A 27,747-nucleotide genomic window follows, 5' to 3' on the forward strand; every position below is an offset into this window, starting at 1 on the left:
TACTTCACATGTTTGCCACAAACAGGATAATTCTGAAGTTAAGTATGAATTCCCTTTGTTTTACGTAGAAACTTTAAATACTCTGTACTTACCAAACACCATTTAGCTTAAAAAAGCTGATTAGTTCATACACACGGGGAATGCTAGATCATCTCCCCTCTCGACAAAAGCAGACTGGGTGCAATAGAAAACCAATTAAAAACAGCAGTTCCAGAAATGTTGCTTGCCTGATAGGGTAGGTCACCTATTTAGCCTTCCTTCATTAATAGCTTCCTGGTTACTAGCAAGTACTTACGCAGTTAATTGATTCTCAGTTATCAGTGGTTTATATTGGTCAGATTCTTAAAGCATTGCAGGGGAATGAAGTCGTTATTCTAGCAGCTGGCTGGCTGTTCGAGAGCAAGCTGTGTAACTGGTGAATTAGATGTCTGCCCACGGGGCTGTAGTCAGCAGCCTGTGACAGTACTGAGAGAAGAAAATGAATTTAACACGCACGTTGCCTCAATTTTTTTCAGACACTGGCCAGAAGAAGACCCCAGACAAGAAAGATGGGCGACGAATGTCTTTTCAAAAGCCTAAAGGGACTATTGAATATTCTGTAAGTTGCTGTTTGATTATTAGAATTTCATTGCAAAGCAAGCGCAGACTTACTTTCAGTACTAAATATAAGCAAAACAGCGATGTGCATTACCTTTAATCTTATAATTTGGTATATCTGGCTTATTTTAACAGAAATTAAATCAGCAATTAGACAGCTAGTAGTACTTGACTAATGCTTTTATAATACTTCTTTAAGTTGCCTGCTTTCTTCAAAAATAAAACAAGACAAAACTAAAAATAATACTACTATCAAGCTAATGAATGTGGTGAATGATTCAGTTTTATGTAACTAGTTAGAAGCAGTAAATAGCATTAATTATAAAATCATGTGCAAGCTGCCTGCTTTCAGCATTGCTAATAAACTGTTGACACTAGGATTAAAAACAGGATGCAGGAATGGGGGAGGGTTGGCTATATCTTGATACTGACCTTCCAGCCGCCTTCTAATAATTTTCATAGATCTATACCTTCTACAGTATGGATCTGTTCTTCCAGCAGTATCTGAAAATGGAGCCTTTCTCTGCCTGTTCTGTTCTTGAAATGACCCTCAAACTGTGCTGCAGTCAGCTTTTCACATTTATGGTTACTAAGGGAAACTGAAGTGAGAAGTATCTGTCTTGTGCTATATAGTGGAAATATAATTAAGCCTTTAAATAATGCTTATAAGGTTAACATCAAAACAGAGGAAGTTATTTTTGAATGCTTTTGAAGCTGGACAGGATAAAATAAAAATAAGAACTTCTATAAATGTCTGTACTTGATCTCTTGGTGTTCTTATTTCAAGAATTAAAGATGGGGAAGACTTAACTCTTAATGTTACATTAAGCTAAATGGCTTAACTGCTAAGAAGGCTGTGATACTAATCTGGGGAGAGGCACAGGATATGTGTAGTGAAGCAAGATGAATTTCATTAGCTTGCCTCTTACTGAGAACTGAATTCTAGCCTATAATAAAGGCTTTCTTGAAGCTGAAATTCAGAACAAATTTATGCTGTTTGAATTCCAGCCGCTGAAAAATTGTAAAGTAAATGTTGATTTGGTTTGTTCAGCTCTCTGGGGGATTAAGGATGTGTTCCTCTCCTGAAATAACAGATAAGTGTACGTGGTCCAGATCATGAGAAGAACCTGCTACCAATAAATGAATTCCATGCAAATCTATAGTAGAGCAGAGTCTTAAGACAGGGTCTTCAGCTGGAGTTCTCACCACTGAACTGTCACACTTCTGAAGTGATCATTTCCCAGTTACTTAGTGTGAAGTCCAATCTCTAGATATTCTTTACTTTGGTTTGTTTTAGTTAGAAACCAGTTGGACTGTATGCTGAGAAAAAAAACTGCAGTGGCATATGAAGTCTGCTTCTTAAGGTAAAATTAGGAGGAAATTCTGATCCTTTCTTAGCTCAAGGGTTGTGGGTGGCAAGTGCTTTTATGGTGACCATCAAACAGATGCAAGTTTGTTAGGCTTAAGTTCCAAGTATTATTGTAGGTTTAATTGCTGTAATGATTTGATGAATGTGCTTATTTTGAGAGTAGAGTAGTGGTCAGTGTGTGCTAATACCTTTCAAGAGTAATTGTGGATTGTGCTTTCAGTTCTGGGGTAGCTGTGAATGGTCAAGGTTGTCTTTTCTGAGGCAGCTATTTTATTGCTATCATAAGCCTTTACATCCTGTTTAGACTCCTACATATGTAGGAATTTTTGTGCTTTTATTTATTTATTTATTTTCTCGTGATGCTTCATTTCAAGGCTAGGGTTATGTTCTCATCTGACCTCTCTTTACTTGCTGCTGTCATAGTCTTTTTCCCAATCTGGGGGGATTTGGAAAATGTACATCATAATGTGTTACTTCATCTGTTGTATGTTCTGACTAACTTTAAAATGATGTTTGGAGTTGTTCTTACCTTATTGATAAGTTCCACTTTCCTGATGTTACATCTTACAGCAATTAGGCCTATTAAAACTTAGTTGATCTGATATTGCCAAAAGTTTGGGTACAACACCAGTCAAAGTTGTTGTGTCCTCTTCTCTCTTGTCCTCACCCCTCTTCCTGGTCTTCCTGTCTCTACTTTTGTTAGTTCCTTCTAATATTCTTAAACTATTGTTTTGCTTTCTGGTTCTCAGACAACTAGCCCTGAAATACTGCATAAAACAAATTTTTGCACTCTGATTCATATATATTAAATGTATAACGTTAATGGAAGAACAAACAAACTTCAGTTGTAGAAATGCAATGACAGTTAAGTTCATTCAAATATCAGTAGATTATCTGATTTTAAATAAGGCTTTTAAGTAAATTTGCTAACAATTTTGCCAAACTGTTAAAATGAAAGAAGGTAGAACCTTAGTCAGGGGTGACTGAAGCCATTTGTCTACTGGTGCATGTGTGGCAAACATGAATACAAGTGGTGCTCTGTAATGGGAGGTACCTCTGCTCAAATGGGGCAGGATGATTTGGAGAGTGTTTCGATTGGGCTGTTACTGGAGAAGTGAAATGGACTACTCGGATCTTCAGTGTCTCTTGCTGTATCTAGTCATATCTGTAAACTTTTTTTTTTTTTGTATGTAAGTGACTGCATAAGGCAGAAGAAACTGCAGAAAAAGGGCTTTTGTTGTATAACTTCATAGAGAGTTGATGATTAGAAGCCTTGCTGCTGGCCATAGGAGAGCTACTTACACTTTAAAAAAGACCTTTAATAGCAAAAGTTATTGTATGAAACAGGGTTTGTGTGTGTTCAGCCTCTTGCATCCCAAATAAATGATTCTTGGGTTTGGATTTTCATTAATCAGTACCTTTCAGTCTTTATACCTGAATCTATATATTGAAGGAACAACTCTAATTCCTATGCACTGAACCACTTCAAGGCGCCAGCTAGCCTGCTCAATTCCCTTTCAGACTGTTTGTAGGGGAAAAATGTTTTAATGTGTCACGTAGTTGTTGGTTTTTATCAGGGTTCTATTTGTATTTGAACAAATCTTGCTGTTCAGTGAAAATCATGAAACAACTTAACCATTGTTCGTCTTCCCTTAGAAGGAGAAACTTTCCCATGAAGATGAAGCATAGGACTTTAAGTATGCTTATGGAAATATTTTAATATTAATATTCAGAATAGTGTTTGAATAGCTAGGCACAATGTACAGAAAGTTTTTTATTTATTTATTTATTTTTTTCTCCTGGGAAAGGAGGAATTTGTTTTTTTTTTTTTCCCCTTTCTTCCAGTATTGATTTAAGAGGGAGGGCAAAAAAGGATTAAAAAAACTTAAGGGTGGCTGTGGCGTGCCGTGGGGAGTTTCTTCTTTGCCTGTTAGTTATTCTGGTGGTTTTACCCTGCTGGGCAGCTGAGCTTCTACACAACCGTTCTCTCATTCCCCCTCCTTAAAAGAAGAGGTGGGAGGAGAAAGTATGCTGGAAAGAAAAATGCTCATGGGTTGAGATAAGGATAATTAAAGGGAAGAGAAAGAGGGGAGGAACCACATAGAAGCAGAGGCTGTGTTGGAAGCAAAGAGGAAAAAACAATTACTCCCTACTTCCCATCAACGACGCATGTCTTGTCACGTCCTGGGAAGCAGGGCCTTAGTACGTGATGCGGTTGTTTGGGAGGACAGACGTCTTCACGAGAGCCCCCCTCCTCCTTCCCCTTTTCCACTTTTTATTGCTGAGTGTGACACCGTATGCTGAGGAATATCCCTTTGGTTGGTTTAGGCCAGCTGCCCTGGTGATGTTCCTTCCTCACCTCTTGCCCACCCCCCAGCCTGCTGGCTCTGGAGGGGTTGGAGGGAGTCCTGATGCGGTGCCAGCACTGCTCAGCAGCAGACACAACACCGGTGTGATACCACTGCTGTTCTAGCTCCAAGTGCAGAGCACAGCACTGTATGGGCTGCTGCACGGAAAGTTAACTCCATCCCAGCCAGACCCAGAACATTTTTTAAACTACTTTTACCCACAGTTACTCTTTATGCTTTTAGATGTTATGTTTTTTATTATTTATTTATTTATTTTATGGCAGAAAGCCCGAGAATTGGAGAACTAGACGGAAGTTCGGGCACCAGCACTGATAAACTTAATGTAGCATTTAGATTCACCTGTGCAAACCTTAAAACCAGATAAGAAAAGGAAGCTTGGTTATGTTTGCCTTTCTCATGATCATGATTTGAAGATCACCTTCACTTGCTCAGTGATCTCACCAGCCGGTCTGATCTCTGAAAGCTGAGAAGAATGAATGCACTCTTAGCAGGCTTAAGTGTTGTTTTGAAACTGAATACTTTTGACTTATTAATGTTAGTCTAAAATTTCAAATATTTTCATTACGTGATACCCATGGAATATCTACTTAACAACTGAGTCTTCCTCCAACACTGATGTGAAAGCAAACTTCTGAATTAGGCAAAGTTTTGAATCTCATTTAGCAGTTTCAGCAAACTTGTAAAATGTAGAACTTCTGATGGAAACACTGCTATACTTTGTAATTTGGCTGTCCGTTTTGTTGTAGTCTATGGAATAAGTAGTAAATATATGGTCTGGTTAGGTTTTTCTTTTGCTTTCTGCCTTAGTACCAACTAAAAGTCGCATATGAGAATTTTGTGACTTATCCATAACTATGTGATCATCTGGTACTGAATTGCTGTGGTACAGTGGTCTTTTCAGGCATGAAATATACCAGTAGAGAGGTGTTTGGGGCTCTGTGTACCTTAATGGCTTCCTATACAAAGAATTGTCCTAACGCAGAAGTTATTCCAAAATAGTTAACTGCCATTTCTTTGGCAATAACTACCCATTTTAGTGAATTTAGGCTGACATGCACATTTACAAAAAATAATGTCAGTATTCTTCTAGTATTCCAGTAGTATTTGACTCCCATTTGTGAGTGTTAAATATATTAGTATCCCAAACTGACCTCTGTTTTCACTTGAAGCATGATAGTCTGCAAAGTACATGATGTTTCTAGCACTTGTTACAGGACAACTTGCTTCCCTATTTAAGGGATATAGTTTGTTCCTTTTTATCTGTCAGTTATGCTTTTTTAATTCCTGTACTGTCAACATGTGTTTGCTAACATGATGTAACTTTAAAAAGTTAAGAACTTGAAAAATACCCTTTATTTTGGGATTAGTGTTCTGTTCAGTTTTAAGCTCTGGAACATTCAACGGGGAAATGTCTTTTGAAGAACAATTATTTAACAGTTTACATGCTGCTTTTGCTTTGCAGCAGATAGGATATGTATTTACCAGCTATTCTCACAACGTAAAATGTATGTGTTAGTATTGGGGGATTAAATATTTAACACTAAATTATGTACGCTTGCATTCTGGCAGAATGTTTACAGCTTCTGTGAAGAATGGATATGTCCTGTGATACTTTACTGGTTACCATTAAACATTATGTTATGCTATGTAGAATATGTTAATTTAACTGGAACAGTCCAAACTAGACTATGGTTGGAAGCAGGCTAACCTAATGTATACTGTGCTACTTACGTACTTGTTCAGCCTGGAGAAGAGAAGGCTCTGGGGAGACCTTATGGTGGCCTTCCAGTACCTAAAGGGAGCTACAGGGAAGCTGGCGAAGGAATCTTTGTCAGGGAGTGTAGTGATAGGACAAGGAGGGATGGCTTTAAACTAAAATAAGGGAGGTTTAGGTTATATGTTATGAGGAAATTCAGTGCCTCACCACCCTCTGAATGAAGAAAGAGGTTGCCCGGAGAAGCTGTGGATGCCCCATCCCTGGAGGTGCTCAAGGCCAGGCTGGATGGGGCGTTGGGCAACCTGGGCTGGTGGGAGGTATCCCTGCCCATGGCAGGGGGGTGGAACTGGGTGGGCTTTCAGGTCCCCTCCAGTCCAAACCATTCTGTGATTCTATGATACGCTGCAGTATGGTTACTGAAATAGAGTGCTTTGGTCTTTCGATTCCAAACACGTTTTCCTGTGTGATTGTGTATAGGGTAGAGCTACTGTCAAACCAAAAGCTATTATCATGTATATTATCTATGACCTTTCCTTCATACTCATCCCCAGTTTTTCTGCCCCAGCTCATTCATTCAAGCAGAAGTGAAGGATATTTACCTTTTAGATCTAGCAGCAGTTGATGGGACATGCAAGACATGGTGCTCTTCATGTCTTTAAGGAAGAGCGTGAAGAGCAGGAGATGAATATGCAGTCAGCTAACAATATACATGTGCTTTTTCAAAACAGTTGTGTATAGAACATAGTAGAAAGAAAAAGGTAGTTTTGTCTTCCCCACCTTTACCTTTTTCCCCTTTGATTTTTTTTTTTTTTTTTAAGAGAACTTAGAGGAGAAAGCATTCTTTTCCATAGCTGTCAAGATAATTTAAACTTCAGTGAATAGACTGAAAATGGAAGGAAAGCTTAGCCTGTGAATAATTAATCCATATAAACAGTGAGTATTAGAGGTATATATCATGCTATATCATGCAGATGTAAGCTGAGGGACAAATGAGAAGACATTAAGATTCTGTTAGTGGAGTTTTCCTAGTTATACTCTGTGTTTAGACCCACAAATATGTCTTTGCATAAATTGCTTTATCTTTTCTTAACTGATAGGAGATCAGTTCCCTGATACAGTGGTTATGAAACCCAGTGTCATTGAGACTTTTTACTTCTTTGCTTTCTTGTCATATGATTATCACTGTTCTTAAACGCTTCCTATAAATTCTTTAATTCATGGATAGATTTCAAAATCAACTTCTCCCCTCGCTTTCTTCTAATTAGTTCATATTGAATATGTTTTGGGAGATGGGGAGGAGGTGTAGGAGTGAGAAGAGCTTGCAAAAATCCTTACTCAGAAATCACCTACTCCATAAAGGGTATATTCCATCTGTTGTCATACTAGTTGACCTGTTTTTCTTTATTTTTGATCTAAGTGATGATTTTTAACTTGAAAACCAGATTAACAGAATTTTGTTCCAATAGGAGAATAGTACTAACATTTATGGAGATTTGTTTTAACTTTTTTCCCAGTCAGCATGGCTTTATGAGAGGCAGGTCATGCCTGACGAACCTGATCTCCTTCTATGACAGAGTGACGCGCTGGGTGGATGAGGGAAAGGCTGTGGATGTGGTCTACCTTGACTTCAGCAAGGCTTTTGACACCGTCTCCCACAGCATTCTCCTCAAGAAACTGGCTGCTCTTGGCTTGGACTGGCGCACGCTTCGCTGGGTTAGAAACTGGCTGGATAGCCGGGCCCAAAGAGTCGTGGTGAATGGAGCCAAGTCCAGTTGGAGGCCAATCACTAGTGGCGTCCCCCAGGGCTCGGTGCTGGGGCCGGTCCTCTTTAATATCTTCATCGATGATCTGGACGAGGGCATCGAGTGCACCCTCAGTAAGTTCGCAGATGACACCAAGTTAGGTGCGTGTGTCGATCTGCTTGAGGGTAGGAAAGCTCTGCAGGAGGATCTGGATAGGCTGCACCGATGGTCTGAGGTCAACTGCATGAAGTTCAACAAGGCCAAGTGCCGGGTCCTGCACCTCGGGCGCAATAACCCCAAGCAGAGCTACAGGCTGGGAGAGGAATGGTTGGAGAGCTGCCAGGCAGAGAAGGACCTGGGAGTGATGGTGGATAGTCGGCTGAATATGAGCCAGCAGTGTGCTCAGGTAGCCAAGAAGGCCAACGGCATCCTGGCTTGTATCAGGCACAGCGTGACCAGCAGGGCTAGGGAGGTGATCGTCCCCCTGTACTCAGCTCTGGTGAGGCCGCACCTCGAGTACTGTGTTCAGTTTTGGGCCCCTCACTACAAGAAGGACATCGAGGTGCTTGAGCGGGTGCAGAGAAGGGCGACGAATCTGGTGAGGGGCCTGGAGAACAAGTCCTACGAGGAGCGGCTGAGGGAGCTGGGCTTGTTCAGCCTGGAGAAGAGGAGGCTCAGGGGTGACCTTATCCCTCTTTTTAGGTACCTCAAGGGAGGCTGTAGCGAGGTGGGGGTTGGCCTGTTCTCCCACGTGCCTGGTGACAGGACGAGGGGGAATGGGCTTAAGTTGAGCCAGGGGAGTTTTAGGTTAGATGTTAGGAAGAACTTCTTCACTGAAAGGGTTGTGAGGCACTGAAACAGGCTGCCCAGGGAAGTGGTGGAGTCACCATCCCTGGAAGTCTTCAAAAGATGTTTAGATGTAGAGCTTAGGGATATGGTTTAGTGGAGGGCTGTTAGCGTTAGGTTGGAGGTTGGACTCGATGACCTTGAGGTCTCTTCCAACCTAGAAATTCTGTGATTCTGTGATTTTCTATAAGTGAGGAATGGAGAAGTGAAGCTGAAGAGGGAGGCTGTGAGGTTCTGTGAAATGAGTTGATCGTGTATATGACCAATGGTACCCAGCAATGAATTTATAGACCAGGAGTTCTGGTGCAATGTCTGAGCTGCAGCCCAACATGTGTGACCAACTCTTTTGACCACCTGGAAACTGGGTGGGAAGGCAGGTGTCTTTATACAGGTTTGCAGTAGACAAATATTAATGAGATAGTTATCTTTTGGGGCAAAGATATAAAGACTTTGTTTATGAAAATCTCTGTAAACCTACATATGATTAAAATTTATAAACCACTATTTGAACTAACTGCTTACAGGTTTGTTTTTGTTTTTCTTTTTTTTTTTTTCCCCAATTGATACAGGTGGAATCAAGAGATACTTTAAACAGTATTGCCTTGAAATTTGATACAACACCCAATGAACTGGTTCAGTTAAATAAGCTTTTCGCCAGAGCAGTCGTTCCTGGACAGGTACTATTATATTATGTAATACTTACTTAATAATACTTACTCAGCAAATACTTTTTTCCCCGTATTTCTCATCTTTATCAGAGACAGTGTTAAATTACTTCTCTTTCTGGTTTTCGTCTTGGCTTTGTAAAAGGCTTCTTCATTTGGTGGTTTGGATTAGATTATCTTTAAGTTACCTTCCAACCCAAACCATACTGTGATTTTTCTGTAGTTTGTGAGTTCCATCTGATTATTAATAGCTTCCAAAAAAGGGATCAACTATTGAAACTACCTCTCTTCTAATTATATTGAGGGACTTTAAAAAACAAACAAAAAAACTAAATATGCGTAATGATACAATGATACTTGGGTAGAAGCTAAATTGCTACTTTGCAAATATAGTAGGCTGTTTACAATCTCTTGCTCGGAGGTTGAATTCAGAGTACAGCTTGCAAAGAGTATTTCTGACTGCATGATACTGCCTGTAAGTCACTTAATAAATTGAGTAATGTTTCCATGCCACCCTTAGAACTTTCTGTCTTTTTACTGGGGGTACATGAACTATTGTTATTTCTTTATTTATTTATTTCTAGGTTACTGTTGCTTATAGCTTTTTATTTATTTATATTTACTTTTCCCCTAGCCTTTCCTTCTCCCTTCTTTCAAAGACAGGCCTGGAAAGAAGTGGTAGGTTAGCTGATGACACCATTTGGTATCAGCCCTGTATTTGAAAGAATCCTAGAACATGTCCATACGCTTCTTCAGAAGTCTGTCTCTTGATTGCTCAGATAGTAGAATGATAGCAAGAGAAGTCAGGCAGGCTTTCCTTAAATACTTTATTGGGCATTTCTGACATGCTGTATATTTCTAAAGCTTTCTATCTGAATATTTTCTCAGCTATAACTAAATATCACTCATATTCTAAGATGATAGTATTTTAAAAATTTTAAACCTAAAATTGAGACTTATTTTGTGTTGCTTTGTTTATTCCCTGAATTTATAATTTCTCTTAAAATTAGCTGGTGCAAAAATAACTCTGTTTAGCTTGTTTTGAGAAAGCGTGACAAATAGATTTCTCATTATTTCAGGTATAAGTTAAACTTTGAAAGCATAACTTCTAACTACATTATATCTTCTTTATAGATTTTGTATGTTCCTGACCCAGACTACATTTCTAGTGTGGACAGCTCCCCCTCTCTAAGTCCTATAAGTCCCCTATCACCTACATCTTCAGAAGCAGAGTTTGACAAGGCTACAATAAATGTAGGTATACCTGATGTCCTTGAAAATAAATAATTTTCCCTTATGAGATAAATGTTACAAATGTTATGCTTTCTTCTTAAAGTATTCGCTCGTTTTGGGAGAAAGTAGTTTACAGAACCTGGAGTTGAAAGCAGAATAATACCTTTTATAAATAAAAAAAAAAATATTAAATAAATAGAAGAAATTATCAACGCTGCACTGTAATGAAGCTTGAGTGTAGGTTTTGGCAATGAAATAGCTTTATAAAAGTAAGTCTTTCCAGGAATGCTGTTTTGCTTTTGAGAAAATTTCATGGGCAGAAATCAAATCAGAAAGTTGCTGTATTAGACCCTCAGCTTCTCCGCAATATACACAATTCTTACCCTATTCAGATATTTCCTAACATGTCGCTACTGTTCTTTTCCTGTTATCTTTTATCTCAAATAACTTCCTGATAGTGTGCAGTCATGCTGTCAAATGACTACTCCAGGATTCTGTGTGCTAAAAGCTTAGGTAGGCTTGAGACTTAAAGCGTTTATTTACTTCCTTGCATGGCTTGATCCAGTGAAATTTAAATAGAGGTTACAGCTTCATTACTGAAGAGGTTCCTAAACTGCATCAGGCTACAGTGCTGCTTGTAGTGATTTTTTTTTTTTTCTGTTATTCCTTTGCCCAGCTTCCTATGGCTATTGTCTTGGGATGTTTACTGTCCGTTGTAGTAAATAAATCTACATTTACATTTTATGGCAAAGTGGTGGTGGTGTAGTATTCTTGCAGACTAATCTAGTGTATTTACTTTACTTTCTTCCTTATCACTCTTAGAATGACTGTAAATGCTAGGATAGATCTACCCATACAGAGTAAATGTTGATTTCTCCCTTGGGTAACTTTTCATTAATTTTACTAATAGAAGTCAGTGCTCTTCCTGTAATACACTAGATAAGGTGTTTTTCCTGATACAACATGTTTTTAATCTTGTGAATCATTTTTGTATATGCTTGTTTGCATGTAGTAGATATGTGGGCTAAGTAGTATATGCTACTGTATGTTCACTATGTGCAAGTAATCAGTTGAAAAAAAAAAACACAAAAGCTTGAAGTCAAAGAAGAAACAGAATGCATTAAAAAAATATGAAGTTAAAATCCTCTTATATGAAGGGTTATTTTGCTTAGTGTAGGCAACTCAACGTTGGCAACATCTTGTGAGTTAAACTGTACTTGACATACTGCATTGTTGCAGAACAGTTTTGTGCATTTCATTACGTCTCATGGATCACCACAAACAGTTCTTAGTTTGACTTTTCTTGAAGTGTTTATGTGACAATATATAATTGTTCACAGAAGCTTTCGTTTCTGAGCTTTTTTGAGGCATGTGTAAGGAGGGGATGTTCTTGGATGACTTTTGTGAAATAAAAATGAAGAACAATAGAAGTCACTTGTGCTTGTCGGCGTGGACTGTGTATATGTGGCTTTTTTTGTGGTTGGTTTTTATTTAACTAGCAAGTAGTACATGACTTCTCTGTGAAGATAAGGCTGGCAGGTTTTGTTCTTTGATAACACCTGTTTTCCATGTTTTTCTTCCTTTTTGCCATTCCTTTGGTAATAGTGCTGTCACTCATGCATTCTCTAATGCTCTGTATTGATGTCTGTCTTCTTCAACTCCACAGTTTTGAATCAGCAGTTGCAGGTGAAATTTTAGCACATCTAAAGTTAAAGAGGATATGTTATTCTGCCTTTATAATGTAAAGGGATCATCTCTCTGTGGTATCATCATTGAAATGGATCACTTCTTGCCTGAAATTGAATGAGGCTACCATATTTTGCCTAAGCAAAGGTTAGGAGTTAGTTAGACAATGACTGTACCGTGTTTGTGCTTTTGCTTCTGTTTAAGATTAGTTTAACACTACCGTGACTAAATACAAGTCAGCATGTGGCCAATATAAGGCCTTTATAATCCTGTTTTCTTACCTTGCTATTCTTAAGCTAACATTTTGGTGTGTATTTCAGTAAGCTTGTTAGTGTCAGGCTTTTTATATAAAAGCTTGGCTTAGATTTTTAAGCCTTTCTTACACTACTGTTTTTCTTTTTCTTTTTTTTTCTTCAAGTGTTTCTTCATCTAGCAGTCTTATGCACAAATTTAGGAAGATCAGTAAATTTTACTACCTGTAAAACTTAAAAATACACTTCAAAAATATGTAGTGACAAGGTTTATAACAGGATTATAAATTTGAAATTCTGCCACCAGTATTAGTCCTGCTGAATGCAAAACAGCTGGCTTATAAATGGTGGACTTAGATATCAACTAGGGACTGTTACAACCACATATAAAATTACATGCAGTCACAAAAGTGACCACATAATTTTAGGAGAAAGTCAGAGATGGAAGGAGAACTCATCCTGAGGAAGCTTGCCTTTTAATTGTATCTCTTACCTCTTTCTGCAAAATCCAGTTCAATATTCAGAACTGGACTTTGGTTCTCTAACCTTTATGTGCATCTTTCAATTTTATTTAAAGTAGTGGCAAAGACATGATGAACTGAACACAGTTGTAAGTACTGTCTTTAAGTAAGACTAAAAGCAGTTAGCTGCAACTTGTGCTAGTGAATAGAACTGAACAGAACAGCAGAAACCCAAAGGGAACATAGAAGTTCACATTTTTATAAGTTGTAGTAGTTTATTGATAGCAATCGTGCATGAAATGGAACTCCCTAAATGTTGATTAAATTCCCAAATGGATCATCTGAGACTATAAAATAGGCTTTGGAGCACTCTTTTCTATATGTGTAATTTTTATTTGTAAACTTTTTTTCTCCTCTGTCCTGTTCCTCGTAAGGTTCTGTGTTCGTATAGTAATTACCTTGTTGGATATATAGTGAGACAGCAAGATAGAAACTAATATCTGCCTGGGAAGGTGATGAAGGAATTCTTCTGGAAGCTATATCAAGGCAGACGAAAGATGAAGATGTTAGGGAACAGCCAGAGTGTTGGTATCATTCCTGACCAAACTGACGGCTTTCTATCAGATAAGTACACGAGTGGCTCAGCAGATGAGAGAAGAAACATGGATATTATTTACCTTGACTAAAGCTAGACACTTGACGCTCTCCCAGAGCAGCTTTGTTACAAAGCTAGGGAAATATGAATTGAATGGATGGGCTACAAGAGAAGGTGGAAAAGTTGGTAGGATCTTTGGGCTCAAAGTGATTCAGTGTCTCTGCATGCAGTTGGTTATTTTCTCCTGCTTTCTGGAGAGTGGGCTGTTGCAAATATTTGGGGCTTCCCATGAAGGCTAATATTGGTTAATCTGCTTTGCAGTGCCCAAAGTGTTGGGACAGAATGCACCCTCAGCAAGCTTAGGAAGGACCAAACTCTAGGGAAAGTCCTCAATACACTGGAGGGAAGGGCAAGGGCTGCTAATGAGGGACATCAGGTGGTTTCTGTTGCTTCATCTCTCCAGCTGCTTGAAGTTGAGTAGCAGCAAAGACCCACCTGGACCAGAACAGCCCCATGTGGCAGTACAGGCTGGGGGCTGGCTGACTAGACAGCAGCTTTGCAGGAAAGGAGTAAGGGCCCAAGGGAGGTGGGATCTGGTGTCCCGGTAGGCAGAGTGTTTAACAGTGGCTGCTTGTGAAGATGCGGGCTAATTGTGTTCCAGGTGGCAAATGAAAGAGCAATGCCAAAAGGTTAAGAGAGATGATTACTCCCGGGTCAGGGGAGCTTGTGGACCTGCATGTGCTGTGCTGTGCCTACTTCTGTCTTCTTCAGCCCAAGACAGGTGAACGTACTGCACAGAGCCCACTGGGGGGATAATTAGGGAATGGAAACATGATGCACAAGGGCTGTCTGAGAGAGACAGTTTGCATAGCCTCGAGGAAAAAATGCTAATGGAGAACGTGATTTCTGTGTGCTACCACAGATAGAGAGGTTGGAGGGAGGAAAACAAACATTGGGAACTTCAGCGATTCATAGTGAAAGGTTAGGCAGCAACAGGTGCGTGTTGCTGTGTAAGAGTTCCTGGTTAAATAATACAAAAATGTTTTTCATGATAAGGGTGGCTAATATTGGAATGGGTTTCTTGGAGAGGCTATGGAATCTTTTGCCTCTAAGACTTAAACTCAACTGAAAATGCCATGAGCAACCTGATCAGGTGTAGGCTTAAGCCTGCTTTCAACACAGTATTTGATTATCTGACCTTCAGAGGGCCCTTCCAACATACCGTATAATATTATGGAAGGACAACGGAAGACTTAATGAGGCTTTTATTTGTTGAAGTTGGAAAATAATCCTTTCCATTAACTGCCAGTTTCTCAAGTTTTGGATGTGAAAGCACATCAGATGATCTCCATATGTGAGTTCTGATGGTTATTTTGTTGTTTGTTCTCAGGTTGATTTTGAATACGCCTTCCTACTTGTGTTTCTTACCATGTGCTAGTTAAGCTGTGCCTTACTAGTGTTATATATATGCTCAGATAAAAGTTTTTCTTTAAACTGCAGTGGATTTGGAATCCTATTTTCACCTTTTCTTTCATTTCTACAGCAAAAATTACACAACGGAAGATCTCAATATTTAAAAAGGCAAAGCTGATAAGTTTTTTTTTTTTTTTTTTTTTAATATTCCCATATTCCCTTCTAGGATCCAGATGGAGTGCAACGGAAGGAGTCAGCTGCTTCACCAGCACATGCATGTGTTCGTCCTACAAGAGTGGTATCATCCACCTCCGAAGAGGAAGAAGCATTTACGGAGAAGTTTCTAAAAATTAACTGCAAGTACATCACCAATGGCAAGGTACTTAACGTTTGCATTTTTCATCTACTGTATGGAATGTAAAAAAAAAAAAAAAAAAAAAACAAAGTACATATAAATCATAAACATGGACTTGAAACCATACGTACTGGCAAAAGCAATGTGTTAGAAGTTAGTAACAAGTTTTGTTTTAAACTTTGGAGTTAGCTTGCTTCACGTTTTTCACTCCTCCCCTAAGTGATTTTTTTAGGTTGATCCTAAACAAGGTTCTATTTCCAGGTTTTAAATGCTCTAGAACACTGGTGTGTAGGAAATAAGAACTGTCAGCCTCAGTAGAAACTTTGCTCTACAGGAGAACTTTAAGCAAGGATTTAAATTTACAGCATACTAGTTATGTGCTATAGTTCCTTGTCAGAATAATATGGAAAGTGTTCACAGCATTTGTCTTTGGCTCACATCTCTACAGACTATTTTATAAAACTTCAAGGAGAATGCTGGTTCTGAAGTTATATAATCCAACGCAGTATCAAACCCATATGGGGTGGGGACTGAATGCTAAACTGTTCAGACTTGAGTGTTGATTTCTGAAGCTTAGCATGTTATTTAGCCTTTGTCACATGGTAGGAACAGCTTCTGGTGTCTTGTCCTCTCTCCTTGATATACTCCCTGATGATGAAAGATGATGATTCTTTAAAGCTTTTCTGAAGAAAACTTGAGATTCATCTTCTGCTTTCCACTCTAAGTGATTTTGAACCTCATGGTTAATGTTTTATAGGCCACAGATGTGAAATAACAGACTGTTCTTAAACTAAACCCTAGTGAAAGCCTATTTTTTCAACATACTGAATTCCACATGTGCAAGGACTCATGTTAAGATAAAACTGTCACTTTTTTCTCTTTGAAAAACTGTTTATTCTGTATGTTTGGTGACTTGCTAAGGATGCAGCAATTCTTTGATGTAGTGGTTGGAACCTGGAAGCATTTGCCCTGTTACAGTTCTCCTTAGACATCTAAGGCCACTGTTGGAGAAAAGCATGTTGGGCACAGTTAAAGCATTGTGAATATGCTACATCATGGTCAGACAAGAAGTCAATGTATAGTAACTGACTGTTGCACTGTAGGGTTGCGCCATCACTCACTGTTTATGGTGTAGGTAGACTTGCTCTTTCTAGCAGTCATATTTCTTGCTTCTTCCACAACAGGCTATGGAGGTTAAAATCTTTTTGGTATTTGTTTTGAAGACAAGTATGCTCTGGGTTTTGGTTCTTTTCACTGTTCGTTGGGAGGGAAAAAGGTATCTTAAACAGTCTACTTTATTGAAAGTGAAACTAATAGAAGAGCTTTAAAATTCATTGGTCTTTATTATGCCTGCTAGTTTACTTGTCTTGTTTAGAAAAGTAGTAGTTAAAGGTGAATTAGCAACACTGAGGCTTTAAAAACAAATCCCTCTCAAGTTGGGTACAAAAATTTGTGAGGTGAAAAGGAGAATACTGACAAGGTTAAAGACTTCGACAAGAAATGAAGAAAGAACTAACAAAATGGTTATCTTCATGTTTCACAAATTCTGAACTATTTTTTGTTCTACTGTGTGTATTCAATAAAATAATGGAATAATTTAGAGGCAACTTCTGGACAAAAACTGCTTGATAGTAATCTTCTCAAACCTCCTAAAAGCACAGTTTACTGAACTGCCTAATCTTAATATTTGGACTCAGCTATGCCATAAAGTTTGGATCTAATCCTCCCTTATCTTGCTTGTTCAGAATTTTGTACCTCAGATATCGTTGAGGATTTAACCCCAATGCTTACTAAGACATAACACTTCAATAGAAAGAAGTTAAAATCTATTCAGATCTTAGTATCTATGTACAGGTGCAATTTAATTCTCTTTATGTAAGTTTTTACTTACATGGATTACCTTTTTTTCTGAACCAGTTTTAAGACTAAAGTGTTCTGTTTTTAACAACTTAGTGTGTCCAGATGGTTTTCAAAAAAAGTGGCTCACTGCTTCTTGAGGCTGTTAAACTCGAAGTTCACTTGAATATGAATTCATTTTGTACCTTTAGCGTCTTTCCTACATACAGGAGAAACTTGACTTCAAGTGATATTTTTAAGTTTTGGTCAAACACCATACTTCATATAACAGTATCAGATTGAACTACTGAATAGCTATATGCAGACTCTCATTTTCACTTCAGTTTGATAGTTTTATATTCTCTTCTACAATAACTACTTAGATGTATGGTCCAAAGGAGGCAAGCCTCCTTTGGATTATTTGGTCCCTTTTTTTTCTTCACTTTTTTTTTTTCTTTTTCCCCTGTAGGGCTAGAAAGCTAGGAGATTGAAGGAAATGGTTGCAGCATACAGGAGCACTGTAGGAGCTCAGTGTGCCAGCCATTGCCCAATCTTTGCTTATGCTGTTGCTCTGATTTGTTTATCTTATTTTTTGACACATCATTGGTACAAATAATTTTTTGAAAATAATTGTCAAGTCTGATTTGAATAAAATATTGTCTGAGCTGTTCATAAAAAGTTCAACAAATATTTGCCTTTGAAGGGACTTGTGCTCAAGCACGTAACAGAGTACTACCATAAGGGAGAAGCTAGGCTGTCACTCCCTGTGTTGGTATGGGTAGGTGAGGGCGTAGGGAGGATTTTATGTAAGTGAGCCCTTACACTGTTCTTCAGTCTGAAGAATATATTAACACTGAAAATATTCCAAGCAGCTTATTCAGGTCAGAGAGGGAGCTTTGGAACTTCCTTTACCCACTCTAAAAACAAAGAATCAAGATAATTATATGGGGCTTGAGTCTTGACGCTATCAGCCTTCTTCAATGACTTTAAAATAATGAAAGAGGTTAGATTATTGAAAGACAGACAAAAGACAGTAGGTTATTGGTTTTATCCCTACATCAGTGTTACCCATTTCTGGGCACTTTTGTAGAATAGTTGTGACTTGTTCTGTCATAGTATATACATGTAAATGTGTGAGTAACCAGAAAAGTCATCCAGAACCTAAAATGAATTCATAGTACTAAAATGCTCAAAAATTAATCACTAACTTACAGTTGAGATGATAGTTCTGAGCTGTATGTATTGTAGGAATGCTGATACAGAAGTCTGTCTGATCCATTACAGCAAACTGACAACGAAATAGAAGTTTCAGGTTGTGTCTTTTATCTATCTCTATACAGAACTAGTCCACTCTCAAAAGCAGGAGCTGCTTCAGCTTCCATCATCTGGGGAGGACTAGCATAGTACAATTCTTGAACAGTGGTTGATTAAATGCATGTGTACTGTTCTATATTTTGTTCTGATACTGCCCATATTTTTCTCACAGTAGCATTTGATTTGCTCTCTATGCTGTGGAAACACAAACAATTGAGTAATGCATAATCCACAGGCTTCAAGGAAGCCTTTCTCCTCCAAACAAGTTTGAAGGCAGGAAAGACAAATTATTTCTTAGCCACAGATGTAGCTGAAGTGGTAGTAACACATGTTTGAAGGGAAAAAAAAAGGTTATTGTTTATCTGGGTGTTACTTGAACTTGACGTAGCTACCTAGGCTAGCAAACAGTAACTGCTGTTAATAACAATGATGGAAGTATTAGTGATGTTTGTGTTATTAATAATCTAATTTCCAGCCCATAAATTTGGGGCAGCTGTTATTTTCTAGAAAAGCACACTCTGAAGTGTTTGTATAGTAACTGTGGATCATGTCAAGTAACTTGAGCCAGAAATGTTGACTTTATATATGGATAACAAAGAAATAGGTCTTCTCTTCTTGAGGAGGTATTAAGCCAGTGTTTTCCAGATACCAGTATGTATTTTTCTACTGCTTTTTGTCATTTCAGGTGCTTGAGCAGCTTCTTAGTCAAGTATGCAAAAAGCCCAGTAGCTTCAATGGTTTAATTCTCTATTTCTCCAAATACAATAAACTTTTAATCTGAAAGTGTATTTCCATTTATTTCTCTACTGAGTATTTACCTATTGGAGTCAAGGTTTTCTTCTAAGGTCTTCACCTTAGAAGAAAATTGATAGCAGCTGAAAAGCTTGCTTATGTGTTCAATTGAGGTTGCTGAGGTAGGCTTTAGAATCTTCCATACTTAACAACTGCCTGGTGTGCAGGTTAGTTTTTTTGTTGTTGTTTGTTTGTTTTTCTACCAGAAGTAGAAACAGTCTGACTGTTCTATAAAGCTTCCACTTAAAATAGAAGGTCATTTAAACTTGTTTTTGTTATTTAGTCAGTCTTGCACACTTCTTTGCCTGGACATTTGCATGCAGATGATTAGCTATCTACTGTTCCTCAGTGTCTGATGTGTCTGAATTAACTGGATGTTGTGTTTAGACGCATTCCCATTTTGTCCTGGAAACAGACTTTTTTTTTTTTATAATCCTGAATATGATGACATTTTGTTAGGATATTTATTGACTTGCCAGACCAGTAAGAGCTGGGCATTTGTGTTGGGGTGGTGGTGGTATTTTTCTGAACTACTACAGGAAAGCTGGAAGCAATATAATTGAAACTAGGATAAAATATGAAAATTCCTTCATACATATTGTGTGACGCTAGTCTTCAGATCACTTAAAATGTGTTTGTGGACTTTCTTTGTCTTTAATATACTTATCCGATACAATCTCTTATTCTTCAATATAAGTTAAGTGCCTTTCCCCATATCTTCAATAAGTTTCTACAGTTAAGTTGAGCCCTCTTAATTTCATACATACTGTTATCATAATGATGTACTCTGTCATTAAAAATGGTTATGGCCTTGGCTTCTGTAGGTCAGAACTGGAGAATATTAGTAAAATTCAATTTTGTGTTCTTTAATGGCCATACGTAATTTAGGAATGATGCTGCTTTTTGCTTTGCATTTTTAATTTATAGAGGCCATATCTGTTTAAAGAGAAACAATTGTTCTTATGATTACACTTACAGATTTTTGCAGTCATGCTAGATTTTTTTCTAGACTACAGTGAGGAGAACCAAATTTAAAAGGATGACTGTCAACAGAAGTTGGGAATTCCTTTTTGCACCCTGAAAGCTTACTTCCAGAATCCACGCATGCTTGGAGGAAATACTAGCGATTGTTTCAGTGTCTTAAACATCTTGAAATTATGTAAATATGTTCTGACTTCTGAAGTCCTTAGGATGTTCTTTGTACTCTGGCACATGTGAAACCTGACTAGGCACTGAACTACTCAGGACTTACATGTAGACACTTGAGCTGCTTTTGAGACTGTTTCCTTTTTTCATAATGGTGATATCGTTGGTCATTGCTGTAGGCTTTAATTCTTCTTTTGGCTCATTTTCTAGTAGTCTATAACTTCCTGTTCAATATAAGGCATCTTTGTATTTCTACTATGAAGATCATCAGTCATCAAAGTGCTAGGGACAGATTTCTGTCAATGGAAAGAAAGGTAGTTCTATTTTATGCTGTGCTGGTATGTGTTCCTAAAACTACAGAGCAACAATTCTTCTCCAATCTAATATGCAGTCTTGTTGGTCACTGTGAACAACTTAAAAGGAGTAGAATAAAAACCGAGTTCACTCTAAGTTTCAGCAGCGAATAAAGCAACTTTTTTTTTGTGATTTTGCACAAAAGTTTTCAGTGTGTTCTTTAATTTGTAAAGCTCTTAGGATTCACAATCTGTAACTGAAGGATCACTGTGATCCTGCTTCAGGCTGTATTTCTTCCAGTTCGTAAATTAAGCTTAAACTTTATTAATCTGACATGAACTGAACGGAATGAATTCCCATAGTGAGCAGCTGTAGTGTTAGCAGTTGCACCGCTTTCTAAGTTGGGTGGGGAGTTCAGAGAATCCTACCACTTATGAATATTAACTTCTTAAGCTTTTCAACATTAAAAGTTCAAAATCTACTTGTATTAATGTCCTGTGGTGGTATCATTTGTGATAAAACTCATCTAAAGGTGCATCTTAGTGCAGCTGTATCTTTTTTAAAAGAAAGTCTTTCTAGAATGAAACTAGACCAAAAATATTAAACACTTGTCCAGTCAATCAACAGGTCAATTAAGTTGGAATGAGTTGTATTGAATACTGCTGTCACTTTTGTGTGAGAAAATGGAGACAAATTTCTGCTTATGAGACTTTTTCTTCTTGAAAAGAGGAAAAATAAGAAGAGTTAAGAGTTAGGTTTTATGAAAAAAAATGCTTGAAGCTTCCTACCAAAATAGCAAAAAGCCCTATGGTTGTCTAGAAAAGATAAATCTTTATCTCAGAGGAGCCTCCTAGCATATTCTGTAGGTTGGAAGAAACGTGTTTTTTCTCCTTAAACTAATCATTAGATAATTGTTAAGAATGAATAGGGACAAAACTAGTTGGCTTTTTTTTTTTTTTTTTTTTTTTTTTTAGGAAGTAAGGGGTCATTAATTTTCTTCCCCACGACAAGTGTTAGGTTTCCAGGTAACTGTAAGAAAACAAACTGTATAAAGTTGCTTAAAGATTTAAAAAAAAAAAAAAAAAAGCTTAAAAAAAATTTAGAAAACACTTTTCCCTACGAAAAAGTGAATAAGTTGAAATATAAAGGAGAAAATTTACCACTTTTTTTTTCCTCTCATTTTAGGGTACAGTCAATGGTGTGCTGCTAGTGACGCCAAATAATATAATGTTTGATCCTCATAAAATGGATCCTCTGGTCCAAGAGAACGGCTGTGAAGAGTATGGCATCATGTGTCCCATGGAAGAAGTGATGTCAGCTGCTTTGTATAAGGAAATTGTGGACAGCAAAATTAAGGATTCATTAAGCATGTAAGACAGAATAGTATTTATGAAGCTTTGAGTAAATATATGGCTGACCATGCAAAACTAGCACAAACACATTCTTTTTTTCTGTTTTCCTTTATGAGAATGTCCAAGATTGGCTTGGAGAAAACATGGAGAAAGCTTGCTTTGTTTTAAGCTCTCACATTCATTAATACTTTGAGAATATCTCCTCTTCTATATATGTGTATTTTCCTTTTATAGTCTCTTTAAAAAAAATAAAAATAAAAATGGGGGAGAGCGTACCATAGCACTTCCTCTTCCCCTTTTCCACCATGTAACAGATAAACCTGAATCTTTGAAAATGTGGAAACTGCACAAAATAGAAAAGCTCAGCTTAAACAACTTTAGGTACAAAACTTTGTGTACCACTTTCTACTTGCTTCTCAAACTGGCTTCCTATACCTTCTTTTTGTTCTGCTAAAAAAGAAAAATTAAGACTAATTTTCAGAGGTTTGTGTATATTTTTATGGCATTAGGAATTTACTTTTTTCCTTTTTGGCTAGGAGAAAAACTGTGTTCCTAACCCTAATCTAGAATTGTTTAAAGTGAATAGAATGGTTGGCAACTCTTAATAGCCGGTGCTTTTTGTGGTAGGCGTTTAAAACTGACTTTAAACAGCAGCGTGAAAAAAAATACCTTTGTTCCATTCTGTCTTTTTCCTAATTTTATATGATCCTCAGGAATGGTATGCATTCTAATATTAAATCAAAAGAGACTTTTAAAAATAGTAAAATAAAAATCATGCCATCTGTCACTGTCCATACAGCATAAACATTTGCAGACTACCTTTAATCATCTAACTGCAGGGAAGTATACAACTGTAACCAAGGTATTTTCCTAGGCAGAGCTCATATATACATGTATATATTTGAGTAAAGCTGTTTTCCTGATGTATAACTTTTTCTAAATATGCAACCATCTTCTGTAAGGAGGTGCTAGTTGTCCTATACTGAGGCCTAAGTTACGAACCCATTCAGTAGCTATGAAAAATGCTCTTTTAAACTTCTTACAGGTAGCGTGCCATCATATTTCTCGATAATCATAAATACTTTGACACCTAGAAGAAGTAACTCTTACATCTCTTTTTTTATGTGCAGATTCAACAGAGACCTAGTAATAGAATGGCATATTGACATGGCCTTGTTTGCTCTCTGAAGTCACGTGTTTCCTGAAAGTAACTAATGTATGTCTTGCTACATTAGTACTTTTGGGGTTTTTGATGTACAGTGATGCCGTTGGTTTGACTTTTGGGAGTTTAAAAACTCCATCTGGAAAACAGTCATCTAATTTTCATAATTTCATTACCTGCACTAGGAACTACAAGGATTTTTTTTTAATCTACCTTTTTCAATCATAATATTGCAGTTGCAAAAAAAGTCTTTCCCAGCATGTTTAGCATTTCAATGATTCAACTTTGACTTACAAATTTATCTTCAATATTCTATAGATTTTTGTGCTTTTATAGCACATGCATTTGTTTTTATTTTTGCCTCTAATATATACGCATGTGGAATGAAAACATACCTGATAAGAAAAGGTTACACAGCATTTGAAGTCTTGGATGTCTGGTTTGTTTCATCTTTCTTGTCCAACTTCTATAAACTATGCATGGTAACTTTTCTTTGGTCCCAGCACTTTTATGCTTCAAAATCTGAGGCATGTTTGTGAACTTTTGGTAAAACACAATGCAAATTCGTGAAGTTTGTAACCAAAACTCTTAACAGCTACAGCTAAATCAGACAAGACCTTCTGTGTGTCTTAAAGTATTTGAGACTTCTTGTGTTTCTATATTTTTTTCTAAATATTTCACTGCTATGGTTAACTCTTTTACCAACTGTAAAACCAAAAACAAATTTGGAAAAGCAACACGAATACTGAAAGTAATCTTATTGGCGTAATGGAAACATATCACAAAACTGATGCGTTCTTTAGTTATTAAATGTCATGCTGTAAGGTTTTTATATATAAACAACAATCCATACTGAAATTGCACATTTTCAGATATATTTTTCCACTTTTTCTCATATTTCTGGTACCTTAGATTGTTATCAATGTAATCTTGAAAAATTGGAAATAGCCCAATCTAACAAGCGATAAATCCTAAACTCTATTCCTCAAGCTTTGTAAGCAAAATTACTATGTTAGCACAATCTTAGCATCAACCTCATATTGACATTTGAGTAAGAGGATGCATGTTTTTGCAAACATCCTGGATTTTAATGATGTCTAAATGACGTTAGTAACTGAATAAAAAGTTTTGTAGAAATGCAGACTGGAATTATCCCTTTTCAGTGTGGGAGATTAAGGTACAAACTTCTTAAAGGTACTTGATACTAGGTAATAGAAGTTCTCTTGTGGTAACTGGTCTTCATTTCACAACTCTAGTCAAGAGTAAGCTTAAGCATGAGAAACTCCTAATTAAGGTTGTACAACACTAAATTTCTTTGAAAATACTGATACAAGCCTGAGTCATATTGGTATAGTTGAACATATTCACAGTCACCTCAAATTAAACAAGTTTTAGAAAATGTTTATCTTATTTCTAAAGGCAGGTTTTAAATAATGTAATGTAATGTCACGGAGAAAGCAAGTTCTTTTTTTATGCCTGCTTTTATTTTTTCATATGTTATTTATCAACATTTGATGTCTGTTCTTTCAAATGTTCTGTTGTACCAAGTAGTTTAGGATTTATTTATCTTAACAGTGGTAAAATGTCATACCTGACTGGTGAGCACACTGTTGGATATTTTCCAGAATAGTAAGATCTTGATACAAATCTACCTTGATGGTTCCTATTGTTCTGTATTGACTTGCTTAGCCACGATTAGACCAGGTGATTTAATGCTGATATATTACCAGTGAGCTAGATTTCAACTTTATAATAAATGGGACAGATCTATGAAATTATACTGGCCTCTTTGGTAGACAAAACTTAAAAGATTATGGAGGACTTCAGCCATTGGATTTTAGGGTTGCTTGTAGCTCTTTGCTTTTTTTCTTTCTTGTGTTTTTTACTTCATTTTCTACTTTAAGCATCTGAAACAGTTTTGATGGTTTCATAAGAATTTCTGCTTGCAAAAATAAGGTGAAATTGGGAGGTCACATCTATGTCATATAGCCAAAAGGTATGCTGTAAGCTTACTGCTACAGAGATACATTATGTAAACATATTGGTGCTTGCTTCTCCTTGCTGATACTCTACAGGATTAAGAGGGATGGGTTGGGCATGGGAGGAGTTTATTTTTAAGACTAAAAGAAGTAATTTTTTTAGCATTAAACTTACTAAAGAAAAAGGCTCTGCAATAAAGGGCACCTGCTATTGTAATTACTCTTATTTGCTCAACAGAGACATAGAACAGCTGTCTGTAAGGGAACTTGGCCACTCCAAGAAAGCTGCAAAGAGCAATACAGATGAAATGGATTCAAGGATCCGGGATACAGGCAATGACAGCGCTAGCACTGCCCCAAGGAGTACGGAGGAGTCTCTTTCAGAAGACGTGTTCACAGAATCAGAACTCTCTCCAATACGTGAGGAACTTGTTTCCTCGGATGAGCTTCGACAAGGCAAATCTTCTGGAGCATCATCAGAATCTGTCCAAACAATAAACCAAACGAGTGCAGAATGTTTAACAATAATTTCGGACTCGAAAGAAGCTGACAGTGACTTAAAACTCAGTGCTGAAATGGTTGTAAATGTTAAACAGTTTAGTACCCACAGTTTAGGTTCAGAAAGCGCAGAGATGGCTGTAAAGGGGGCACAGGAATCTAGTGAAAATACTGGGAATGTGCTCCAGCAGTCGAGGCAAGACCCACATGGTAGCAAAGAACAGAACAAAGAGACAAAAATGGACCAAGGTCAAGATTCTACACAAGCAAAAGAGCCAGAAATACAGAGTAAGACAGAAGAAAGTCCACATTGTGAAGATACCACAGACTCTCCAAAGAAAGAGACTACTAGCAAAGGAAAAGTAGTGAAAGAGCGAACTCAAGACTCCGAGACAGAAGTTGAGGAACTTCGCAAACTCTGGAAGACCCATACTATGCAACAAACCAAACAACAAAGAGAAAACATGCATCAGGATTCACAAAAAGAAATCAGTCAAAAAACTGTGGCTGCAGGAGAAGGGCAACCAGAAGGTGAGTCAGTATTTATGGATGGTGTTAGCCTTCAGACTTGCAATGCATTTCTCTTCAGCTCTTGAGAATTTTCTGTTTTCTGCTCTGCAGAACACATCGTCATGTATTGTTTATTTCTCACTGCCTTGAAGATATACTTAAGCTATACTTATTTAAACCAATGGGAAAATTTTGCTCAGGAAATTGAAAACGTAAATACCTTTGTGACTGATACTTTACTTCGTTGAAATTGTTTAAGATCATATTAAAATATGCAGTATATTTGTAGGGGACACTTCAATGAACCTGTATGATTAGATTCTTGATACATTGGTCTCTGTAGAGCTCAAAATCAAAAGTGTTCCTTAGCAGTCAGCTAACTGTTGCTTAAATTTTGCTCCTGTGTATGAATAAATTTCAGGGAATGAATTTAATTTCATTTATGGTACATACATGTATACCTTGTGGTTAAGGTTCATGATGTGAGCTGCAAACATTGGAGGCTTAATATAAGACTGAGACTTAAAATGGTTTTCAGACCATTCACTTACAACTTGTAATACTTTCATGCTGACCAGATCAAGCTTGAACATATGAAAAGTACTTCTCAGGGCAAATAAGAGCTAGATGGTAAAACTAATGCTATGAATGTGGGGAATATGTAGATTTACAAAGGAATATCCTTACTCCTCTGTAAGATCAGGCTATAGGATTATTAGTTAGAAGCTATTTTGAAAGTCTGAAGTTATTCAATTCATATATTTAAAAAAAATGTCATATTTAAATAGCTTAGATGTTTCTGAATATACTTCATTATGCTTTACAAAAACTTTTTAGGTCACTTTCTGATACCCCACTATCTTACTAATGGAGATAAACTAGTCATTTCAATTGTGCAGTATTTGGAGGTGGCTATAAAGAAAGCCTAACTTTAATGCCTGCCACATACTGATAGAGTATGTATGAAATGCATTTGATGGTTGTATTGTTTTCTTTTAGTAACTAGAAGCTGAGGTTATATTGAATAAAAATAAATTCTTTAGCAGAAATTGTTACATTTGAGGTTCTGAAATGATTCAGATTTTTTGTTTCTTCTCCTGTTAAGCAAGTAGCTTAATTTCAAAATCTGGAACAGGCTAATAGTTGCATCACTCTGAGAAGTTTGGTTTTTACATCTTAATACTTAAGACAATCCTCTGGCAAAGATGTCAGTTGACATAAGTTGCTCTTTATGGCTTTAAAAAAAATAATAATGCAAGCACAAGTATTCTCTGCCACTGTAGCTGTTCTCCTAACAATTGAATGTTACCTGTAATTTAGCTATATTGAATACTTATTTTTTTCTGGTTTTACTAAAGATTCTTATTTAGTAATACTAAGTTTTTTCCATGCAAGATGAACTGTACAGTCACAGAGTATACATATATATAATCAGTGTCTCACTCAGAGGGATACAAGCTAGAAGCTTGCTTTTTGGAGACTTGTGCTAATGGCTTCACTCAAAATAGTACATTTTTTACTAGCATTTGAGTTGTATTAACAATTTCTGCTGATTTTATTTGTGT

General features: G+C 37.1%; 1 protein-coding gene across 3 annotated transcripts in view; it reads left to right on the forward strand.

Annotated features, from left to right (window-relative positions):
* OXR1 (oxidation resistance 1) overlaps positions 1 to 27,747 on the forward strand; it is a 78,257-nt gene that overhangs the window by 12,570 nt on the left and 37,940 nt on the right. For 2 of the 3 annotated variants that reach the window (XM_084307008.1, XM_084307009.1), the window contains exons 2-7: positions 516 to 598; positions 9,210 to 9,317; positions 10,440 to 10,559; positions 15,171 to 15,323; positions 21,867 to 22,051; positions 25,413 to 26,203. In XM_084307008.1, coding sequence (XP_084163134.1) covers positions 516 to 598; positions 9,210 to 9,317; positions 10,440 to 10,559; positions 15,171 to 15,323; positions 21,867 to 22,051; positions 25,413 to 26,203 — 1,440 coding nt within the window. The remainder of the gene's footprint in view (positions 1 to 515; positions 599 to 9,209; positions 9,318 to 10,439; positions 10,560 to 15,170; positions 15,324 to 21,866; positions 22,052 to 25,412; positions 26,204 to 27,747) is intronic. The other variant, XM_084307010.1, reaches the window with a different exon arrangement.

This window comes from Netta rufina, assembly GCF_964035555.1.
Source record: "Netta rufina genome assembly, chromosome: 2".
In the NCBI taxonomy this organism is placed as follows: Eukaryota; Metazoa; Chordata; class Aves; order Anseriformes; family Anatidae; genus Netta; species Netta rufina.